Raw genomic sequence first — 24,478 nt, 5'->3', positions numbered from 1 at the left:
AAGAACAGGAGTACTTGTGGCACCTTAGAGACTAACAAATTTATTAGAGCATAAGCTTTCGTGGACTACAGAAGTGGGCTGTAGTCCACGAAAGCTTATGCTCTAATAAATTTGTTAGTCTCTAAGGTGCCACAAGTACTCCTGTTCTTTTTGCGGATACAGACTAACACGGCTGCTACTCTGAAAAAAGAAGTGAGAGACTTGGAGTTATAGCAGGAAACAATCAGAAAACATCCACTGTATCTGATACTAAACGAGTTAGAAGCATTGACAACCTCAGAGGTGACGCAAACACCCCGGAAGGCGAGACAACAAATAAGAGAGAACAGCGGAAAACCCCAAGATTAACACCATTTAAGGACTAACGATTACAGAATGACATTGCAAAATCCATAGACGAAAGTGGGAATTTACAACTATAAAGCTGGGGTGTTTTGCCATAGAACTCTGGGTTCAGACCTGCAAAGCATCGGATTGCGACCGACAGAACCCAGCTCCTCACTCGTGCTCAATCTAACTGGCCATTAGATTGACTCGAGCTACAACAGACTGGTAACTATAAGACCATCTGCAGGACCTGTGTGTGTGTGTTTGAATACATATGCTAAATTGTTACCGTATATACGCGATCATAAGCTGGTTCGTTTATAAGCCAACCCCCCCAAGATGGAGAAATAAAAATGGAAATTTTTTATGACCCATTTATAAGCCAACCCTATAATTCAGGGGTCGTCAAACTTTGGCTCCCGGGCCATCAGGATAAGCTGCTGGCAGGCCGAGATGGTTTGTTTACCTCGAGCGTCCGCAGGCATGGAGGTAAACTTAAGTAAACAAAGTGTCCTGGCCTGCCAGCAGCTTACCCTGGCGGGCTGGGACAGCAACTGGTGGGGAAATTTTGGGGGGAGGGAGAAACTGGAGGTCAGGGGAGTAACCCCTGTGACCACCCCCCACATGACCCCACCCCTAGCCCAGGACTCGCACACTCTCCACATCCCATCCCTTCCCACCTTAGCTGGGGCGGGCCAGGGGAGGATCTCTCTGGCCTGGCCGGAGCTGCTCCAGCAGGCTGGGTGACGCAGCTGCAGCGTGTGCCAGCGGGCCAGGTGCTGCAGCCTGCTCTGGGGGGCGGGGCCGGGTGGCATGGCCACAGCCTGCTCTGGGGAGGCGGGGACGGGCGGCGCGGCCACAGCCTGCCAGCCCTGGAGCTGCAGCTGCTTCCTGGAGGCTGAAGGGAGAGCAGCAGAGCAGCGTGGCCAGAAGCGGAGAGACTCTTCCCTTCTGGCTCTGCTGCCTCTCCTTGCCCCCTCTGTTGGGGGGAGTGGGAGACTATATGAACTATGCTCGTTCATAAGCCAACCCCCTTCTCTGATGCTTTCCTTTTTTACTAAAAAAAAATTTGGCTTATGAACGAGTATATACGGTATATTTTCATTAAACACGGCATATTGCCTTTTCCCTGAAAAGATCCCGTGTGCTTTTTATAAGAACAACATAATGAAACTGACAACAAATCGGGACAATTTCATACTGCTACTTGGGAAAGTATTGAGCAATAGCAGAAGCAGTTATGGGATTTATTGATGGGGAGGACCACTCCAAAAAAGGGTGGCTTCAGGGAAAAGTGGAGACATCTTCTCATGGTCTCCTCACAATATCAAGGAGGCTCTGAGAACAAAGCACATTACTGGAGACCTTCCACTCTTTACAATAGGAAGCACCTCTCAAGAGGAGGAGACACCAAACTCTTTTGCCCTTTGGGCAGCTAGATGGGGTGCACATTCATAGATTCATAGATTCTAGGACTGGAAGGGACCTCGAGAGGTCATCGAGTCCAGTCCCCTGCCCGTATGGCAGGACCAAATACTGTTTAGACCATACCTGATAGACATTTATCTAACCTACTCTTAAATATCTCCAGAGATGGAGATTCCAGAACCTCCCTAGGCAATTTATTCCAGTGTTTAACAACCCTGACAGTTAGGAACTTTTTCCTAATGTCCAACCTAGACCTCCCTTGCTGCAGTTTAAACCCATTGCTTCTCGTTCTATCCTTAGAGGCTAAGGTGAACAAGTTCTCCCTCCTCCTTATGACACCCTTTTAAATACCTGAAAACTGCTATCATGTCCCCTCTCAGTCTTCTCTTTTCCAAACTAAACAATCCCAATTCTTTCAGCCTTCCTTCATAGGTCATGTTCTCAAGACCTTTAATCATTCTTGTTGCTCTTCTCTGAACCCTTTCCAATTTCTCCACATCTTTTTTAAAATGCGGTGCCCAGAACTGGACACAATACTCCAGCTGAGGCCTAACCAGAGCAGAGTAGAGCGGAAGAATGACTTCTCGTGTCTTGCTCACAACACACCTGTTAATACATCCCAGAATCATGTTTGCTTTTTTTGCAACAGCATCACACCGTTGACTCATATTTAGCTTTTGGTCCACTATAACCCCTAGATCCCTTTCTGCCGTACTCCTTCCTAGACAGTCTCTTCCCATTCTGTATGTGTGAAACTGATTTTTTTCTTCCGAAGTGGAGCACTTTGCATTTGTCTTTGTTAAACTTCATCCTGTTTAACTCAGACCATTTCTCCAATTTGTTCAAGTTTATCCAGTTTATCTAAAATTTGCTAGTCAGAGGCTGATATGAAAGATGGACTCCTCAAGATCCCAAGTAGAGTTTACTCCTGAGGGAATTCTGTGCCAAAAAAATTAAAATTCTGCGCGCAGTATTTTACAATTCTACAAAATTCTGCAAATTTTGTCAATATTTAAATGTGGCTCCACCGGCCACTGGCTGCATTGAGGTAGGAGATCACCCTGAAGCCCCCCGCCCAGGTACAAGGACTCGGCAATGAGGCTGCACCTGCACCAGATACAGTGCAAGTGCTGGACCTGCCCCAGAACCACCTCAGGGCCCTGTCCCTTTGCGCCAGTTGTGGGTGGGCTGGCTCAGCCCAGCAGGATCCAAGTGTGGAGGGGCTTAGTGTGGGGAGATCCAGGTTTGTGGTGAGAGATTTCCTGTGTGGGGCAATCTGGGTGTGGGTAGCTCAGTGGGAGATCTGGATACACAGGGGCTTCTTGGAGAGTTCCGGGTGCAGGGGCAATGGGACGCCGCAGGGGACCCAGGTGAAGATGGTTGGGGCTCAGTGTGTGTGCGGAGGAGTCTGGCTGTGAGGCGATGGTGCTCAGCAGGGTGGGGTCTGGGTGCTGGGGGAGTGGGGCTTGATGGGGTGGGGGTCCAGGTGCAGCTGCTTGGGGATCAGTGGGGTAGGGGGTCTGAGTGTGGGGGGCTCAGAGGAGTCCAAGTGTTGGGGGGTAGAGCTTGATAGGGTGAGGGTTCGATGGGGCTGCTTAATGGGGGAACCACAGCTGTTGCCAGTGAGACGCTGCATGCCAGGCTCCGACTTCTCCCTATCCTCTTTTCTTCCCCATCTCATCCCCCTTCCACACTGCTCCATGCCTCCTCCCCCTCCCTCACTCCTACATTCCTCTCCCCCTGCCCTATTCCACCACCCTTCTTTCCCCCCATCCCCTTCCCTCATTTTCCCCCACCCTCCTTACCCAGCGCCACTGCCAGCACTTACTGTTGCACAGAAAACAGGAAGGCTCCCAGCACACAGAAGCGGACACGACTGGCACTAGGACCCAGGAGGCAGCATTCAGCTGCAGAGTCAGTGGAGCTGAGATGCAGCCTCCTTCAGCTGGGCAGCTCTGAGCTTGCAGAAACGAGGGGCGGCATTGGCACGTAATGCCGTGCGCCCCCACATGCCTCGCCGCTGTTTGCGGGGGCAATCCCTCTCCCCAAACTGCGCCCATTGTTGCGTGCCCCCTCGCCCCGGCATGGCTTCCCTTTGCTTTCCTACCAGTTTCGGCAGGGAAGCATAGGAATTCGGTGGGGGAGAGGGGTGTTTTCTGTGGGCACGCAGTCACACAGAATCCCCCCAGGAGTAAGAGTTCGGGAGAAACATCATGCTAATGATGCAGGCTGGTCATTTTACTACCTGCCACTCATCTTCTCTGGAGGAGCCCTATATCCTCATCTTCTTTATCTAACTGTGGCTAGTGGGTATCTGGTAATTTTCTTAAGCCCCAAAAATACAAATATTGTCACATTAGGTGATTCCCGATATCTTGCACCAAAACATAACAAAGAGGCAAACCGTTCTTGAAATATTTAAGGGAGCAAATCAACTTTATCAGCAGCATGGAAACAGAACAAAACAATATTTTTCAACTGTACATGACTATCACTGGAGTCTTCTGCACCCCACCTGTTATTGAGGTAAAAGCATGCAACATACCAAAACAAAGGCTTCTTTACAGATTACAGTGGAAAAGTCCAGATATAATATCCTTTCTATATTGCTAGGTTAATACAATAAAAGTCAATCAATTGACAGAGTTAATTTTTCTCCACCAAAAAAGGGAGGCAGATAGGTCCTTCTATAACTACTATTGTCTTTTAAAAAACACACCACACCACACATTTGTGCACTTCTAGCCAAACCTGCTCCACTGCAGCAATTCTGAGTGTACTGGTTTGGTGCAGGGCTACTCTCTGGAGGAAGAAACTCTCCTCCCAAGTACGGAGTACTAATGGAGCTGCTCCAAGACAACTACTGCAGTCTCAAGGCTACAGTATGCGCCATAGCTGCTGGTCCCCTTCTATCCATCTGGGGCATTTGTGATTTCAGCCTGTGGGTCCCTATGACAGCAAATCCATTGGTTCCTCTCACACGCTACCCCTAAAGCCCAGCATAATACACATCTCCCACCAAAAATACAATAGTGTTCTGCCAATAATTTAAGAAAAAGTGATCCCACAGATTTTCCTTCCCTTAGCCTATGATAAACCCCATGTACCAGAGGTGTATGATGTCCTTTAACAGAAAAGAGGTGAGAGACTGAGGATTCTGTTCACTTGATCTTCCATTTAAACAAAAATAATCTTAAACATAACCAAGGAGGAAAGCAACATCATTTGGAAAGCAAACAGATATGAAGGGCACTCTACTGGAAATGTTAGTGCTTTATCCCATGTACACCGAGTGTACAGACAGAACAGCACAATCTTCAACTTGAATGGGATTGAAAGGCCTTACTGAAAGTAACAGGATAAACTTCCTGGAAACTTTTTTAAAACAATAATTGACACTGTGTGTAGTCTGCTGCACTCCAGAGGAGGGATGGAGGGCAAACAAACAAACAAATAAATAACACACACACTCTCTTCAGAGATGATTTTATGAGCCTCAGACACAAAAGGTATCACTTGAAAGGTCATTTAGCAATATCTAGGGAAGAATGAAAGCAGGGAAATTATATCCCATCTGTCCGCACAATTTTGGGGGGAACTTCATAAAGTAACTCCCAGGAATTCCCTCCTGAATATTATTCCACAAATATATAGTTCTCAGCTCTAACTAACAGCAATAAAGCTTAAGCAACAGCTCAAACTTTTTAAAACCAAATCCAAAAAAATTACTTTCAGTAACAAAATAAAAAGGAAAACATATCTGTCTTGGATGCAATACATGCCACGTTGGGAACTAAAATTACACAATAAGATGCAAGTAATCCACTGAGGTCTACTCACATCCATGTGTTTGCAGGATCTGTGTAATACGATTAGTAAGAAAGGTTTATTATTCACATTTAATTATTCACTTTTTATTCTGGTTCAGTTTTTTAAAAAATTAGACTCACTGTTTTTCTCGGAGAATAAAAGTGGTCTAAAAACCAATTTTTATCAAGAATTCACAAAGAAAAGGCTAGTTTTGAAATAAGAACAAATAATAATACCTACCAAACACAAGTATGAACAGTGTGTTTAAAGACACCACCCAGAAGACATGTTCCTGAGGAAGAAAGTAAAACATATTTCAGTAAAAGCTGGGGATAAAAACATATAAATCACATAATAAGCAAATGACTGCACCTGAGTTCTTAGCTCATTATTATTCATTCTTCCCCTAAGTGGCAAGCTTAGAATTTTCTAAATTTCAGCCCCCAAAATGAAAGTGAATGTTGTGAGTGAAAATGGCAGCTATAATGGAAATTCTTTGTGGCTAGGGTTAGGAAGAGTGTTTTGCAGATAATCTACCCAGGTCTGTAAATATAAATGGCAATAGTTATACTACTTTTTATGCTTACTTTAGAAGTACAAAGAATTTATATTTTCAAAAAAAGAGGAAAATTATTTCCAGTTTAATTTGCAAAGGGATTCTTATTTCTTACTTTGGTTAATAATAGCAAGTGTTTGCTTGTCATTGCTATAGTTAAAGGGACACAGTTGGCTATATTTACATTATAAACAAAACTTGCTTATCTAACTTACTAATAACACAGTACTCTATTAACAGTGATTTTTTTTAAACATTCAGTGTACTTGTCCTTTTGTTCTTTATGTACTACTTGTATTTCTCTCAGCTAGGACAATGAAAACCAGTGTAGTCAATTTCAGGTTTAGTGGTGCAATGCCTGGATTTTAAAAAGTGCAAAGGAATGCTTCTGGTTTAAAAACTGTTTGGAATGTGGATGTTTGCGTGGAAATGTTTTTATTGATCATAAAATAAAAACTTGTTTTTACAAAATCTAAACTTTTGGGCAAATTTAAGTTTAAAATAAAACCTTAGCTTAAGAAATAGGAGGAAACTCTGGAATCATTTTAACTAGATGTACTCCACTGGCTAAACCCATTATTGTTATAAGAATTTTTTTAAAAACTCAATAGGTTATATTTAAGCTTTTCCTTTCATTGGTCTAAACAATAAAAGCTAAGAAAATTGCTGCACGTCAACACAGAATTAAAAATGTGATAAGCACAAGTAACTAATGACCGGCGTAGCCTATATTACCTAAAGCTGGGTCTAAGCATAAAATTTTACCAACAGAACTATGTTGGTAAGGGGTGTGACTACACAAGGAGGGCTTTGGCATTCTAACTCTAAAAGTTTTTTGCTGCTTTAAGTGTATACAAGGCCCAAATATCTAGCATGGAGTTTTCAAAAAGAACTGAATCCCACTAAAAAAATATCAAAGTTACTTAGGCCCTTTTGAAATTTGTATCCTTATGGAGGACTCACCACAGCGGTATCTGATTGCCACAAAAAATTAAATCATCCATGTGAATGCATGACACATCAAGTTTATGATAAAGTAAGAAAATCTGTTTAAAGCTACCACATTGATGCAACATTTGAAATCTGCTTCATACATTACAGAACAGACTTTTTATTTAAAGTCTACATAAAACAAGTTATTAGTTTCCTTAAAAATAAGCCTACTGCAAAAACTATTCTTGAACTATAAGACTTCACTTACTAAAAAAACCAGAGATCCGTCAAGCCCAAGCATCTAAGAATAAAAGAAAGTTGAGTTCATTCACAGTTCTATATTCAAAAATCTTCATACTCCCACAACCAGCTTCAAGGTCACCCTTTTTCAAACCTACTTTTTACTGTCCTGGTTAGCTGCATGCCTTATACTACTGGACAATCAGACCAGCTCCCCAACACAAGTTTTTAAACCTATAGTAAGGAACTCTAAAACGGTCTAGTTCAGTATTGTAATCTAATCAACGGCAGCAATGTTTTAATACACAATTGTTTAAATGTATAGTAGTTTATGTAAACCAAAGACAGTCTACAATTTAACTGATTATTTCAGAGGGAGTGCTGTTTCAAGAATGTGAACAGTGAAGATTTTAATTTAGCTCAGGAAATGAATTGTTTATCTTATTATAACAGCCTCGGCATTTACTTAGTGATTTAATTTTAAATACATATGAAATCTGAAGTCAGAGAACTTGTATATCAAGATTTGTGTAAATATAATTTTGCTTTCTAGACGCAGAGTATTACCCATGAAAGAATAAGAGCAGATGAGATTTAATCAAGAATATAATGGAGAAACAGCTCTCAGTTCTAGACCAGTCATATCTCATGCTGTTCAAGTTTGAAACAGGAATGGGCTTGCAGATGGGAAAAATATTCTCTGTTTAGTTGTACATATGTTTCAGAAAGTGCACACAGAAAAAAACAAAACAAGGAAAAAGATTTTTAAAGGAATTTTCTTTTCCCTCTCCTCTAAGATCTTCTATGCCAGTCCAGACTCCTTCACTTCAAGATTAATGGAATCGTTCACAGTTTGGTGCTCTCTTGTATGTCAAATTTTAAGCTAATATTTCAAGGTCTCATGGTTCTCAGATATTTCACTTAATAAACATCATGTAAACTACTGCTGAAATTTCAGATGAGCTTTCAAACTTCTTACATTCCAGGGTGACACCACCAAGAATTCTCAATGTACTGTCCCCATCAGGAAGGCAAGAAGGGACTATACCCAAACGCACAGACTGCCACAGAAGATCTAAGAGAGGTTTATGAGACTATTGCATTTAAACTTTGTAAAATGCTGAAGACAACGTATGTATTCGTGAAAAGTTTTTGAAAATAATTAAAATATTTTTCAAGTATGCAAGATAGTTCTGGAATATATATATCACTAAAAAAAGTGAGCATAATGTTTATGCAGAAAACAAAAGAGCTAATTACTCCTTTCAGGAAAGTCCAATAGGTAAGAAAGGGTCAGAAATTTGAGTTTATATTGAGTCCTTTTGACCAAATGTCTATTAAACAAGACAATGCAGTTAGCATTCTGTATCGTTAACAGAGGACCTTTTCCATCTCCTTATTGTATCATGCTACAGATTGTGGGAAAGTTTTAGTTATGGAATTTATAAACTAGAAAACGAAATGAGATGAGCCTGTATTGGAAATCATTCTTGTACATATTCTTGTTTGATTTTATAAAAGTGTATACTTATTTTTACTATATCGATACATATATTCACAGAAAGATTACTTTTTAAGCTATGCACCATTTAACATCTACTGGCAAATTTAGGAGCAAAACTGAGGATCTCAGAAAAGTGCCTTGTTGAAAGATGTTCTTAGCGATGTTTCTTCACAGTAATCAAGGAAATGCTTTTTTAAATTGTTCCTTAATACGGTATACAGTATTTTTAACGTAATTACTTTTTGGTGTCACTAATATCTATCACAGTCAAATTTTACATGAAATCAAAGTATCATAACCAATTTTCTATTAGGTTTAAAGTCATTTCAAATACAAGTCAGTGACTGAGAAAGCTCAGAATACTTCAGGAGAATGGCTTACTCACTCTCTCCCATGTAAGCTCTTCTGCTGCTCGATCCCATTCCAAAGCATTCCAATTCATGTCATCTACAGAGATATAATAATCATTAAAGGTATCAACTGACGCAAAGCAGCACATTAGTCAGAGCTGTATTATGATTTAAACTAGCAAAAACACCATTTAGCTCATTCGGTATATCAGACAGGGATACAAGTCAAAAGAACATTTTAAAAGTAATTATTCTCTTTACAGTTTAATTTCTCCTCAAAAGTTAAAACAAATATTTCCTTACTGCCATTTCCCTTTTGACAATAGAAGCAGAGTAGTTTCTTATTGTAGGGATGCCTGAAACCACAGAGCTGCTTATAGTTTTGGCTTTTTCTTAACTGCAAAAAGTGTTTTAGTGCTCATTAAAAAATAAACTACATAAACATTGCAACACACACGAGATGAGGTAAGCAGGCTGAACTCTGAACCTACTGGCTTTGGTAGTTTCCCTATATAGGTTAATTACAAATGTAGATGTCAGCTACAAAAGTAGAATTTCCATTTTCACTTCTTTTCAATAACTATTTTATATGATCATTTTAGGGAAATGCTCCTGCTCTGTGTCACCTGTTACCTTGGGCTCCATTGTTTGCATCTGCTGCATCTTCGACTACAGCATCTTCTTCATCTTCATTGTCTTCCTCTTCCTCATCTCCCTGTTCTTCCTGAATTTCTGGGTTTTCGCCTACAACTGCATTCTCAGCAGGTGGGTTAGCAGGTTGATCAAGTGCAGCATTTTCACCTCCACCATTTCCTACCCCCTGAGCCTGCAGGGACAAGATTTCAGTGCAATTTCACTTAAATTAATTAAAGTATTGTTGTGCTTTGATCAATGTTCAGAAAAACAAACATATTCAAAGGCAACTGTTTTGGTTCCACTTAAATCATAACACAAGCCATTGCTTTTGGCAATGACATACCTCCTAAAATGTTGACAGTATCATTATCTTATTGGATTTCTGGAGATTCAATTTAGTGGTATGCAAGAAAGATACATTATTTAAGAACACTGTTAAATTAAAGAACCATATTTCTGTGTTAACATTTTGTATCTATATAATTACAATTGATACTTATGAAAAAGTTGGGGAAAGGTTTTTTGGTTTTTTTTGTTTGTTTGTTTTTTGGGGGTTTTTTGAGTTTGTGCATTTGACAGTAATCTGTGAATATTCAATTTCTCTCCTGATGACAGACCCTTATGATCATCAATAGTTATGGAGAAAAAAATGAAATTTAAAAATAAAATAAATAATTCAGAACATACCGTTTAAAAGGGATTCTAGCACAGAAGACTTAAACTTTATCAAAGTATGGAACACAACTTTAAGAGATGTTCTCAGGCAACTACAATTGTTGAAGTGGAAGTATTATTAGGAAAATATATTTTTAGTTTCTTTAATGCAATTTAAGGCTGGAAAGAAGGAGAGCTAGCACCACATGCAAGCCAGCTCTCCCTAGATGACCAGTAAGTGTTCCACAGATCACCCAGTTGTCCATAGACCAGTGAAAAATTTTGTTCTATCAGAAACAAATATTTTTCAGGTAGTCATTTTAAAAAAAATGACCTCGCCATATCACTTCAAACTTGCTTTATTATGGTTACAAATTCAACTTCACAGGCACTAAATCCTATTTTAAAAGAATTAATATATTATACATAGGGGGTCATAAGAACCATGATAGCTAGAAAATTATTTACTGCATAATCACAGTAAACATTACCGTAAGATTCTACATTTTATAATGGTTCAGGAATGTATATTGTACACATTACAGCTGTGATCTGGTGAATTTACATAGGACTAAGTATCAGAAGGGTAGCCATGTTAGTCTCTATCCACAAAAACAACGAGGAGTCTGGTGGCACCTTAAAGACTAACAGATTTATTTGGGTATAAGCTTTCATGGGTAAAAAAACCCACTTCTTCAGATGCATGGAGTGAAAATTACAGATAAAGGCATAAATATACTGGCACATGAAGAGAAGGGAGTTACCTTACAAGTGGAGAACCAGTGTTGACAAGGCCAATTCAGTCAGGATGGATGTGGTCCACTCCCAATAACTGATGAGGAGGTGTCAATACCAAGAGAGGGGAAATTGCTTTTGTAGTGAGCCAGCCACTCCCAGTCACTATTCAAGCCCAAATTAATGGTGTTAAGTTTGCAAATGAATTGTAGCTCTGCAGTTTCTCTTTGAAGTTTTTTTGTTGAAGTTTTTTTTGCTGAAGGATGGCTACTTTTAAATCTGTTATTGAATGTCCAGGGAGATTGAAATGTTCTCCTACTGGCTCCTATTCGCACAGATACAGACAGACATCATCTTCCTTTCCAAGTGCAAACAGATGGACATCATACCAAATGGACTGAAGGTAAAAAATCCATTGCAATTGACATACTACACTGACTATGGTGAGAGATTGTGCCACACACTCTCAAAGAAACGGAGGAACCACCCGATCAGCATCCTGTACAGCAAACAGGAGAAGATCAAGAATGAGCTCTCAAAACTGGAGTCTCATACAAAATCAACCTTCCACTCAAACTTCCACGTGGCTGGACTTTACAAACACGAGACAAGTCATTTACAACGCACACTTTACTTCTGTACAGAGGAAAAAGGACAGTAAACTATCTAAATTCCTACATGCCACAGGGGACTACAACAGTGGTACCCTTAACTCACCCAACAATATTGCTTAACTATCCAACCACATACTTAGCCCAGCAGAAGAGTCTGTCCTATCTCAGGGACTCTTTCTGCCCCACCACCACCACCACCATGCACATGATACAGTTCTGCGGTGAACTGGAAGCCTACTTTTGCTGTCTCTAACTGAAGGAATATTTTCAACACACCACTGAACAGTCGACTGACCCACAGGAACCCTCCAACCAACACTACAAGAAGAATTCTGCGTGGACATCTCCTGATGGTCGAAATTACAAACTGGACTTCTACGTAGAGTGCTTCCGCAGATGTGCACAAGCTGAAATTGTGAACAAAGAGCATCACTTGCTCCATAACCTCAGCCGTACAGAACGAAACGCCATCCACAGCCTCAGAAAGAATTATTCCATTATAATCGAAGGGGCTGACAAAGCAGGTGCTGTAGTTGTCATGAACAGGTCGGATTACGAACAGGAAGCTGCCAGGCAACTCTCCAACACCACATTCTATAGGCCACTATCTTCTGACCCCACTAAGAAAAGAAACTACACCATCTGCTCAAGAAACTCCCTGCTATAGCACAGGAACAAATCTACACAGACACACCCCTAGAACCCCGACCAGGAATATTCTATCTGCTACCCAAGATCCATAAACCTGGAAATCCTGGACGCCCCATCAGCTCAGGCATTGGCACTCTTACAGCAGGATTATCTGGCTATTTGGATGCTCTCCTCAGACCCTACGCTACCAGCATTCCTAGCTATCTTCGAGACACCACCAACTTTCTGAGGAAATTACAATGCATTGGTGATCATCCTGAAAACACCATCCTGGCCACTCTGGATGTAGAAGCTCTTTACACCAATATTCCACAAGAGGGTGGACTAACAAGCTGTCAGGAACAGTATCCCTGAGGAGGCCACGGCACTCACGGTGGCTGAGCTTTGTGACTTTGTCCTCATCCACAACCATTTCAGATTTCGGGACAACTTATACCTTCAAGTCAGTGGCACTGCTATGGATACCCGCATGACCCCACAGTATGCCAACATTTTTATGGCTGACTTAGAACAACGCTTCCTCAGCTCTCATCCCCTAGCGCCCTTCCTCTACTTACGCTACATTGATGACATCTTCATCATATGGACCTATGGGAAGGAGGCCTTTGAAGAATTCCACCAAGATTTCAACAATTTCCACCCAACCATCAACCTCAGCCTGGACCAGTCCACACAAGAGATCTACTTCCTGGACACTACAGTACAAATAAGTGATGGTCACATAAACACCACCCTATGCCAGAAACCTACTGACCGCTATACTTACCTACATGCCTCCAGCTTCTATCCAGGAATCCATTGTCTACAGCTAAGCCCAAAGTTACAACTGCATTTGCTCCAATTCCTCAGACAGAGACAAACACCTACAAGAACTTTATCAAGCATTCTTAAGACTACAATATCCACCTGGGGAAGTGAGGAAACAGCTTGACAGAGCGAGACGGGTACTCAGAAGTCACCTACTACAGGACAGGCCCAACAAGGAAAATAATAGAACACCACTGGCCATCACATACAGCCTCCAGCTAAAACCTCTCCAGCACATCATCAATGATCTACAACCTATCCTGGAAAACGATCCCTCACTCTCACAGACCTTTGGAGGCAGTCCAGCCCTTGCTTACAGACAGCCCCCCAAGCTGAAGCAAATACTCACCAGCAACTACACATCACACAACAGAAACACCAACCCAGGAACTAATCCCTGTAACAAACCCTGTTGCCTACTCTGTCCCCATATCTACTCTAGCAACTTGAGACCATTGCTTCTTGTTCTGTAATCTGCCACCACTGAGAACAGCCGAGCTCCATCCTCTTTGGAACCCCGCTTCAGGTATTTGAAGGCTGCTATCAAATCCTCCCTCACTCTTCTGCAGACTAAATAACCCCAGTTCCCTCAGCCTCTCCTCGTAAGTCATGTGCCCCAGCCCCCTAATAATTTTCGTTGTCCTCTGCTGGACTCTCTCCAATTTGTCCACATCCCTTCTGTAGTGGGGGGACCAAAACTGGACTCAATATTCCAGGTATGCCCTCACCAGTGCCGAATAGAGGAGAATAATCACTTCCCTCGATCTGCTGGCAATGCTCCTACTAATACAGCCCAATATGCCGTTGGCCTTCTTGGTAATGAGGCACACTACTGACTCATATCCAGCTTCTCATCCACTGTAATCCCCAGGTCCTTTTCTGAAGAAATGCTGCTTAGCCAGTCGGCCCCCAGCTTGTAGCAGTGCATGGGATTCTTCCGTCCTAAGTCCAGGACTCTGCACTTATCTTTGTTGAACCTCATCAGATTTCTTTTGACCCAATCCTCCAATTTGTCTAGATCATTCTGGACCCTATCCCTACCCTCCAGCATATCTACCTCTCCCCCCAGCTTAGTATCATCTGCGAACTTGCTGAGGGTGCAATTCATCCCATCATCCAAATCATTAATAAAGATGTTGAACAAAACCAGCCCCAGGATCGACCCCTGGGGCACTCCACTTGATACCAGCTGCCAACTAGATATCGAGCCGTTGATCACTACTCATTGAGCCCGACAATCTAGCCAGCTTTCTAGCCACCTTATAATCCATTCATCCAATCCACATTTCTTTAACTTACTGGCAAGAATACTGTGGGAGATCGTATCAAAAGCTTTGCTAAAGTCAAGATATATCACATCCACCGTTTTCCCCATATCCACAGAGCCAGTTATCTCACCATAGAAGGCCATTAGGTTAGTCAGGCATGACTTGCCCTTGGTGAATCCATGTTGACTGTTCCTGATCACCTCCCTCTCCTCCAATGCTTCAAAATGGATTCCTTGAGTGCCTGCTCCATGATTTTGCCGGGGACTGAAGTGAGGCTGACCACTCTGCAGTTCCCCGGGTTCTCTTTCTTCCCGTTTTAAAATATTGGCACTATATCTGCCTTTTTCCAATCATCTGGAACCTCCCCCAATCGCCACGAATTTCCAAAGATAATGGCCAATGGCTCTGCAATCACATCAGCCAACTCCCTCAGCACCCTTGGATGCATTTAATCTCCCAGGACATTCAATAACAGATTTAAAAGTAGCCATCCTTCAACAAAAAAATTTCAAAAACAGACTTCAAAGAGAAACTGCAGAGCTACAATTCATTTGCAAACTTAACACCATTAAATTGGGCTTGAGTAAGGACTAGGAGTGGCTGGCTCACTACAAAAGCAATTTTCCCTCTCTTGGTATTGACACCTCCTCATCAATTATTGGGAGTGGACCACATCCACCCGGACTGAATTGGCCTTGTCAACACTGAGTCTCCATCTGCAAGGTAACTCCCTTCTCTTCATGTGCCAGTATACTTATGCCTGTATCTGTAATTTTCACTCCATGCATCTAAAGAAGTGGGGTTTTTTACCCACGAAAGCTTATGCCCAAATCTGTTAGTCTTTAAGGTGTCACTGGACTCCTCGTTACATAGGACTATATATTTGAAAGTGTAGAAATAAGATCCCCTTGCAGTAAAATGTATTAAATTGAAGTGGACAGGTTTTTCACCATTTATTCTTCCATGTGCACATCCCCCCCTTTTCCCCTCCTCCACAACTTTATTTTAAATTAATTTGCATTTTACAAACTTTTACCTCATTTTGTTGGCCAAGACCATTGGGTGGCTGTTGATTTTGTTCCAACCACTGTGGTGCTCCTCCATGGACAATCTGTTCACGTAACCACACTAGACTGATAAATGCACAGAGTGTGCATGTCACCACAAAACAACCCTGCAAACAGTCTGCCAATAAATTTTCCCTGTTAAAAAGAACAAGACATTTATGTTAATATAAAAAAAAAAAAAAAAAAAAAACAATTTCCAATCATTTTTGTTCACATAGAATCCCTCAGTCAAAATCAGTTAAACTAAGTTCTCATTTTGTGATCTGAAGAGCTACGTTTCCCAGCTCCTTTAATAAGGAATGTACATACAAGTAATATTTCCATTTCAAGGGAGTGAATATAATGAATAAGTGAATATAATGTAACTGGAATATGCTTGCAAAAGGTCTCTTGTAAGGTATTATTACAAAGCTTATAATCTACTGAGTGTGATCATCCTATTTGTATAAATGTATCACTCTTGTATCTAAAACTAAAAATATAAAATATAACTATGAGGACCTACTGTAATTATGCAAAGTGTGGGCCATTAATGGTGGTTTGGAATCTTGATGACTCCCATTAACCAGGACCATTGTCTGCAGATGGCTGTGTTTTACCTGTGAGTCTTCCTGTATGTGTGTGTGCTGGCAAGTGGGTAATGAAGTCTTGCAGTGATATGTGATCATGTCACCTGAACTGGAATTCATCTTTAACCTGGTGCTTTTCCGGGGGTGGGGGGGTCGGGGGGGTGGAAACCCAGAGGGACAAAGAGTTCTCGTCTTATGCAAAAGATATATAAAGGGGTTGAACAGAACACAGGGAGAGAGAGGAGCCATCATGAAGAATCCCCTAGCTACCACCTGAACTGGAACACGAGCTGTACCAGGGGAAAGAATTGTGCCCAGGCCTGGAAGGTGTCCAGTCTGAGGAAAAAACTTACTGAAGCATCTCTGAGGGTGAGGTTATCTGTATTCAGTTTGATTAGACATAGACATTTTATTTTATTTTGCTTGGTGACTTACTTTGTTCTGTCTGTTACTACTTGGAACCACTTAAATCCTACTTTCTGTATTTAATAAAATCATTTTTTACTTATTAATTAACTCAGAGTATGTATTAATACCTGGGGGAGCAAACAACTGTGCATATCTCTCTATCAGTGTTATAGAGGGCAAACAATTTATGAGTTTACCCTGCATAAGCTTTATACAGGGTAAAACGGATTAATTTGGGTTTAGACCCCATTGGGAGTTGGGCATCTGAGTGCTAAAGACAAGCACACTTCTGTGAGCTGTTTTCAGGTAAACCTGCAGCTTTGGGGCAAGTAATTTAGACTCTGAGTCTTTGTTGGAGCAGACGGGAGTGTCTGGCTCAGCAAGACAGGGTGCTGGAGTCCTGAGCTGGCAGGGAAAACAGGAGCAGAGGTAGACTTGGCACATTAGGTGGCAGCTCCCAAGGGGGTTTCTGTGATCCAACCCGTCACAACCACCACCCACAGGGATTGCTTCTCAACAAAAGAGGCACCTTTTAAATCTCAGGGAGTCCGGTATCCTCAACAGAAGAAAAAGTTGTTCAAGTCCCTCAATAGGGGAAAAGGAAAAATTTTTTTTTTTTTTTTTTTTAAAGGAAAAGGAGAACAAACATTCCAACTCTAAGGTACTAAACCTACTACTATTGCTAGTACGAAGAACCATCTATAAAACAAAAATACTAATAAAAGGGGAAAACAGGTACACAACGAACAGGCATATTGTAGACTGCTTGGCTGAGAAGGAACTGTGGGCAGTTCACCGACGCAGCCCTATATAGCCTTGGTACAGAGCATGAGGATGTGTAGGGCACATGTACCAGGAGAAGAAACACTGCTACCAAAAATCTCCAATCAAAAGTGAAAGGGGTGCCCATAAAGTGGAGCATCCACAGGGACACCACTTGAAGAAGAACTAGTTATTCCAGGGAGACACTTCTGTAAGAGATTTGACTCTCTACAGGATAAAGCCGGAGGAGAAACACAAGGAAAATAGTCCTCAAGAACAACAAGAAAAAACAGAAGATACTCACAAATTAAATTTCTGTAAGAAACAATTTACCATATATACTCGTTCATTAGCCCGTTTGTTTATAAGCCGACCCCCCAAGATGGTTAGGTAAAAATAGCAAAGACTGTATGACCCTTTCACAAGCCGACCCTATATTTCAGGGGTTGGCAAACTTTGGCTCCTGGCCATCAGGGTAAGCCGATGATAGGTCAGGACGTTTTGTTTACCTAGAGCGTCTGCAGGCATGGAGCCCCTCAACTCCCTGTGGCCACGGTTCGCTGTTCCCAGCTAATGGAAGCTGCGGGAAATGGCGCCACTTCCCGCAGCTCCCATTGGCTGAGAACGGCGAACCGCGGCCACAGGGAGCCGAGGGGCTCCATGCCTGCAGGTGCTCCAGGTAAACAAAACGGCAATGTATTAGATCAGGGGTAGGCAACCCGCGGCACGCAAGCTGATTTTCAGTGGCACTCACACTGCCCGGGTCCTGGCCACCGGTCCGGAGAGCTCTGCATTTTAATTTAATTTTAAATGAAGAATCTTAAACATTTTAAAAATCTTATTTACTTTACATACAACAATAGTTTAGTTATATATTATAGACTTATAGAAAGAGACCTTCTAAAAACATTAAAATTTATTACTGGCAGGTGAAACCTTAAATTAGAGTGAATAAATGAAGACTCGGCACACCATTCCTGAAAGGTTGCCGACCCCTGTATTAGATATTCAATTCAATGATTCCATAGAGTTTAAAATCACCAAATTTTGGTGTAGACCCATTTATAATCCGACCCCCGCTCTTTGATGTGTCACTTTTTTACCAAAAATATTCAGCTTATGAACGAGTATATACGGTAGTTTAATTTAGCAATGTTCATTTCAGATTTGATTCAGTACAAGCTCTGCTTGACAGCTTCAATTTTCCTTTCAATCTCCATGAACGCCCAAGGAATTAGAATCAGCTATTGCACAAACAAATGTTAATTAGAATGATTACAGAATGAAGTCAATAATGTTAAAATATTAGATGGTGGCAGAAAAAGTAATTTTCCAAGTATTTAATGAAGAGGGGGTGTTAGGGAAGGAATCAGTAGAGCAAGTTGCAAAGATAATGAAAAAGAATTGGGAATTGAGAGTACCAAAAGCCACAACTTTAATAGGCATCTGGTTAAAAAGTCACATATATCAGGCTGGTTAGTACTTACGTTGACAGCATATCTAACGGCAGTGTCAATAGTGAGCTCACGGAGCCAGTAAACAAGCACTTGTAGATACGGCCTGTATAAAAGAAACAAAGTGCTGTAAATACCCTCAGTTATGAGAGAATAACTCTCTAAAGTGACCATTACTAGTTTATTCCAGATTGCTCTTAGCCCTAGTAACAATTTACCTCTGGGACAGAAGCTAAAACCAATTGGTGGGAACCAATACAGATGTGCAAAAAGATTTCATTCAGACATAAGTCACAACAGGTATTACTATATAGTTGTTATTCACACATTATTCCCAGCACTGGCGTGGATGGGGGCAGGAGCCCTGCAAAGGCGGGGGCGCCGCTAGCGGGGAGCAGCCGTGCCCCCCACCCCTCCTGCCCAGGCTGTGGCCTGGCGCCCCCCCCGGGGGGCTCCTGCAGGCTGCAGCAGATGCATGAGGGCAGAGGCCCCCATGCACCCCCCAGGTCCCCCTTCACCATGCTCGGGCTCTGTGGCTCCCAGGCATGTGAGCCACTACCGGGACGCGGGGCCCTGAGCCTGCTCCGGGAGGGGCAGCGGCGGCTCACACTGCCGGGAGCCACAGAGCCCAAGCGCGGCGAGGGAGAAACCGGGGGCACACAGGGGTCTCTGCCCACATGCGTCTGCTGCATGAGCCCCCAGAATGCGGCTCCTCCCTGCCGAGCTGCTGCAGCAGCCCAAGCCCGGCAAAGCCAGTGAGTGGACTTGGGGCGGGGGCCGCCAGGGTGGGGTAGGAAGGGGAGGGATTGCAGGGGGGCTGTGCACCCTCCAGGGGAGTTCAGGGGACGTGGAGGGGAGAACCTGGTCTGGGGAGCAGCCCCTAGGCACGGCTGGCCCCTGGGGTCTATAAAGGCTCGTTGGGATTTGCCCCTCAATGAACCGATGTGCAAGGGGGGGCACAAGGTGGAAGTTTCGCCTAGGGCACAAAGTATCTTTGCACCAGCCCTGCATGCACCTATCTTAATTCCAGGGGTGTTTTGTTAAACATTTGTTTTATTTATATTATAAAATATGTAGTTTCAGGTTTGTTTTGGGAGGGACCTTTGGGTTGAGACTAGGGCTGTTGACAGTATGTTAAATATTTTTAGTGCTCTCCTTTTGAAATGCTGTCCTGTATTCTCATGCTTCATTAACATTCCCTTAAAATAGTCTCTGTTTTCCTATCTATTAGCTGTTGTTTGCACTATGCTATTGGTTTATGAATCGGATAGTTTCTTAGATAAAGTAATTAAAATACTGCAAAATATAAACATCTGAAATAAAATGCGTGGTCACGTCACAAAGTTGATAACACATGAGAAGTATTAAAGCTGATGGCTATTTGCAAGCTTGTTATAAGAACATCATTATGAAAGTATTTTAATGCAAAAACTTAATACTTACATGCTGTAAGAGGTACAACTCCCAACCATGCAAAGGCCACAAGCGTATAGTGAAACCAGTATCGTATTGCTGTGCCAATACTTGTAACCAGTCCAGCAAAAATGTCTTGGACTGGAAGCCGTGAAGGCATATCTGGGGAATAAACTAAGGAGAGGAAAAGAAAAACACTTTTATAAAACAGTTTTTATATGTGCTTGCAATAAAAGCATAATATAGCCCCGCAGGCCATAGCATAATTTTTAAATTATATTTAAGAAAAATGTACAGCAACAACAAACAAATAGCCACAAAGCCAAGAATAAGTGAACATTTACTCTGTTTTCACACTTTATACATCCACTACAGGCCATCCCAGGCAAGTGACAATGAAACCTTTAAACCACAAGTTCTCCTTAATTCATGTATTTAACTTTATAGAACAACTATTTTACAGACACTTCAGAGTTTGAGAAGTTTTTGTTTTGGGGCATTAACACCGTCATCTCTACCAGTAAATCCAGGTTACCTCAGAACAAGCCCAACACCATAGGCCTTGAAAGGAGAGAAAAAACTAACCAAAAGTTTAAAATTCTATAACACAGTATCACCCAAATATATAGAACTCCCCTCCTTTATCACAAGAGACTTCCCTACTCAACCTAGCCCCCTGAGAGAAAAGCTAATTAAGCAACAGATCATGCAGAAAAGTCAACAAACTCAGGCCCTGCCAAGAAAGGGAGAAGAAAATTCCAAATTCAAGGGCCCTCCAGAGAGAATACCCAACATCTAAAATGTACACATCTAGGAACTGTTTCCAGATGATATCAGCTGTTGGATAAAAGCACAAGGAGAAAAGCAGTCACTAAAAAATATTGATCTAAAACCATAAGAGACTAACTCAAAACAGTTCTCACAACAAAACTCCAAAGGTTTACACCATAGCTATTCCAATCCAATATTTTTTCCTTCTTTTAAAATGAATTCACTGGTTATGTCATTCAGCTGTCTGGGAAGTTTCAAAAACTTTGGTCTAATTTTTCAATAACTTTTCCATACTATATAATTTTTAAGTTCTAACCACTTCATCTGGCTCCTGCATACCTCACAGCTAGCCAAAAGTCAGGCTCTGACTTACTAATATGATTTTTTTGTATGTTCTTACATGCAACTGCTCAATAGTTTATTAGACAGAGGAAGAGTTATTTTGAAAAAAAATCTAGTCCAACTAAACATTTTATTATATATGAACATTTATAAAAGTGAACACATTGAAGTCCAGGTTTCATTATACAGTGCAATCATATACTCCCTACATTAAACTTCTCGGACACTCAGGGCCACAAAACACAACCTATCAACAGCAATAAGGAAATAAAACTTCTATTTTATTAACAAGAAATGTATTTCAAAAATTAAGCAAGACACTGAATATTCCATTTGCTGTATAATATGAGCATCTACAAGACTTAACTCTAGAAAGTACAACTGCCCTGGGATGCAAATATTTTGGTCAAAATTCTGAGCCCTATCTTTTGTGGACTTCTCTTTTGCTCCCACGATAATTTGCAGACCCAAGAAAGATTATTCCAATGTCTAAGTACCTGATCACACCCACAAATCAGGTATTTGGACACACAAGGCACATTAACGATGAGTGCAGAGGCTGGCTTCCACAAGTCTGGCCTTTAAACTGATATTCCCCATTTGCTAGCTTTTTTCTAAAAACTGCAGCATATTGCTTGTAATAAAATTAAAACTGCTTTACCAAAGAGGCAACTGTTAACCTTCTCCTTGCCCATATGTGAATTAGGACAGGTTTTTAATTTAAGAATCAGGAGTTTAAAATGCAATTTTACAGTTTATTTTCAACTTGTGTGACTTTTGAAATAACGATTTACAAGCCAGTGTTTACCAATTTAAAAGACAACTTGACAGTATAAATAGGAAGATGGGCAAGTTAATTATCAGAACTTCCTCCAAAGGCTAAATATTTTACAGAGAATACCCAATATACATCTTACTTTAACAATACTTAAAATATCCATTCTAGTTTTAAAACTATGTTATTAAATAAACAGAAGGTTAAATGGGGGGCGGGGAGAGAAGGTTTTCCCATTCAGCATCCTTTGCATCAACTAAACATGTAAGAAACAGTTGATATCAAAATGGGATGTGTCATTGCTTAGTTCTAAAACCAGGAAAGAATAAACCAAAGATTATTGTACATTTAAAAGAATCTACAAATAGGTTTAAGAAAAATCCATCCATTTTAGATTTATATGCATAATGTCCAAGATAGCAGAGTTAAGAGGGACATTCCACACATAATTCAACTATATAGATGACATCACAAACTGATTTATGAAGATCAGGTAAGTGACTAAAGCTACTGCACCATTTTATAAAGTTTTTTTTTTTAAATGTCTATTTTGTACCCCACAGGGTCAGTCATCTCTACGGACCTTATACTATCATGGCACCCTTCTGCAGAGTGAAGCCATTCTCTAATGGTAAATCTCCCCAACACATACCCCTTTCACAAGTGCCTAATTTTTGGGCTTGTCTGTAACTATTATAGTACATTTTACAGACTATTCCTCCAAACTATTAACAACCAGTTTAGTTTGCTCAAGTGTACACAGGGTGGATACAAATCGGTTATTTTAAATTTAAATCGGAATTTTTTTATTTGAGAGACACAAGTTGGGAGTTTTTTTATTTTGTTATTTAAATTACAATACATTTCTTTTTAAAAATAAACCTGTTTAAAATGAAATCTGAATTTAATACAAAAATATGTTAAAGGGTACATTTTTTATAATAATCTCTTAAAACATTTAAATAAAAAATAAATTTATTGAATCAATAAGCCTGTATCAAAACCTTTGAGTTAAAGGCTGTTTTTCTATATAAAGAAAAATCAGGGGGAAAAACATCTAACTTTTGAGGTCAAGCTTCATAAATATGGCACAATAGTGGCAAATAAGGAATATATCATTCACCCTTTTCTAACATACTAAAATATACAATTAATAAGAAACTGAAAATAATGAGCTATATAACTTCTTAAATAAATGTATATATATACACATCTTTTTGCTGTACACTATCAAATCTATTGTAAAGGCTCTGTTTAGTTGTAAATCAACATTTTAATGGTTATATAAACCAATGAGAATGCACCTTTCTTCAGAAAATTATCTGAAGTACAAATGGAGAAGTTGATTAAAATCATTTAAATCAAGGCTTTCCACTTGATTTAAGTTACTTTTATTTAAATCAATCCATTCTGCCCACACAACTTACAGCTGTTGTTTTATCTTCTCATTACCTAAATCCACCATTTACAACACATACCTCCTCCTCTTCTGACCTCCACATAAAATATAGCCTTTAATTCTGATCATATGGATTGGTTAGAAATGTGCTGATGTGTTGTAACAATTGCAATTAGAGACTGTATGTTTTGTGTGGAAGTAATGGGAGTAGGCATGTGTGTCTTGGGTAATTAATTTGAGTGAGCTGAAGAAATGTGAAGAAGGTGGCCTTTCAATTGCTGTTTTGGTGGTATGACAACTTCAGGACACTTAGCTAATTTTAACAAACTTTATTTGGAGAAAATTTCCAGGTTTTTAAGAAGTCTTCAACAACTTTGGTAGGGATGGGAATAGCTATCAAAGTTAACGTCTCAATCAAATTTGATAGCTACTTCTAAAAAACCTAGTGCATAGCCTGATTTGCTGCCCTCAAACTCCTTGTGCTCTCTGTTCAAGCCCCACTCCCCATCCTTCTTATCATTCCCCCTGGCTCCTCAAGGTGCTGCAGCATAACAAGTCAAGAAATCCAGGAGGGGATGATACAATATGTGGGGAGGAGACCAGGACCATGCAGAGGGTAGCCCGGAGAGTCTGCACAAAGACATCATCAGCACTTCATGGCTCCCAGCCATATAAAAACAATAGTGTTTTGGGTAGCCCCTCAATAGAAAGTGCCTGGCATAAAGGTTACACCGGGTTGCCTCTACCCCAGCCACAGATCCTTACCCATGGCAAGCCTAGACAGAAGTAGGTGTAGGGATGTGTTGTAAGTGGTGGATTTGGGTGGGCTCAGGTAATGACAACACATCCCTGTTAATTTCCCCCCATCATCCCCTGGCACCCCAGAGCCCATGTCTTTCTGAGACACTCTCTCTTCCTCCTAATATCTCCTCATATCCAATCTGCCTCTCTTGCTTCCAATGGCCTCTGAGAGGATTATCAACTGGTGAATTAGGAAGGTGAAAT

General features: G+C 41.0%; 1 protein-coding gene across 1 annotated transcript in view; it reads right to left on the bottom strand.

Moving 5' to 3' along the window:
- The window catches only part of MARCHF6 (membrane associated ring-CH-type finger 6), a 99,874-nt gene that overhangs the window by 62,353 nt on the left and 13,043 nt on the right, over nucleotides 1-24,478 (bottom strand). The window contains exons 3-9 of the mRNA XM_034761532.1: nucleotides 20,217-20,360; nucleotides 18,807-18,879; nucleotides 15,550-15,715; nucleotides 9,782-9,974; nucleotides 9,184-9,245; nucleotides 7,323-7,355; nucleotides 5,806-5,857 (exon numbers count right to left, since the gene is read on the bottom strand). Coding sequence (XP_034617423.1) covers nucleotides 5,806-5,857; nucleotides 7,323-7,355; nucleotides 9,184-9,245; nucleotides 9,782-9,974; nucleotides 15,550-15,715; nucleotides 18,807-18,879; nucleotides 20,217-20,360 — 723 coding nt within the window. The remainder of the gene's footprint in view (nucleotides 1-5,805; nucleotides 5,858-7,322; nucleotides 7,356-9,183; nucleotides 9,246-9,781; nucleotides 9,975-15,549; nucleotides 15,716-18,806; nucleotides 18,880-20,216; nucleotides 20,361-24,478) is intronic.

This window comes from Trachemys scripta, chromosome 2, assembly GCF_013100865.1.
Source record: "Trachemys scripta elegans isolate TJP31775 chromosome 2, CAS_Tse_1.0, whole genome shotgun sequence".
Taxonomy (NCBI): domain Eukaryota; kingdom Metazoa; phylum Chordata; order Testudines; family Emydidae; genus Trachemys; species Trachemys scripta.
The sequence above is the reverse complement of the archived record's forward strand: the minus strand, read 5'-3'. Positions and strand labels throughout refer to the sequence as shown.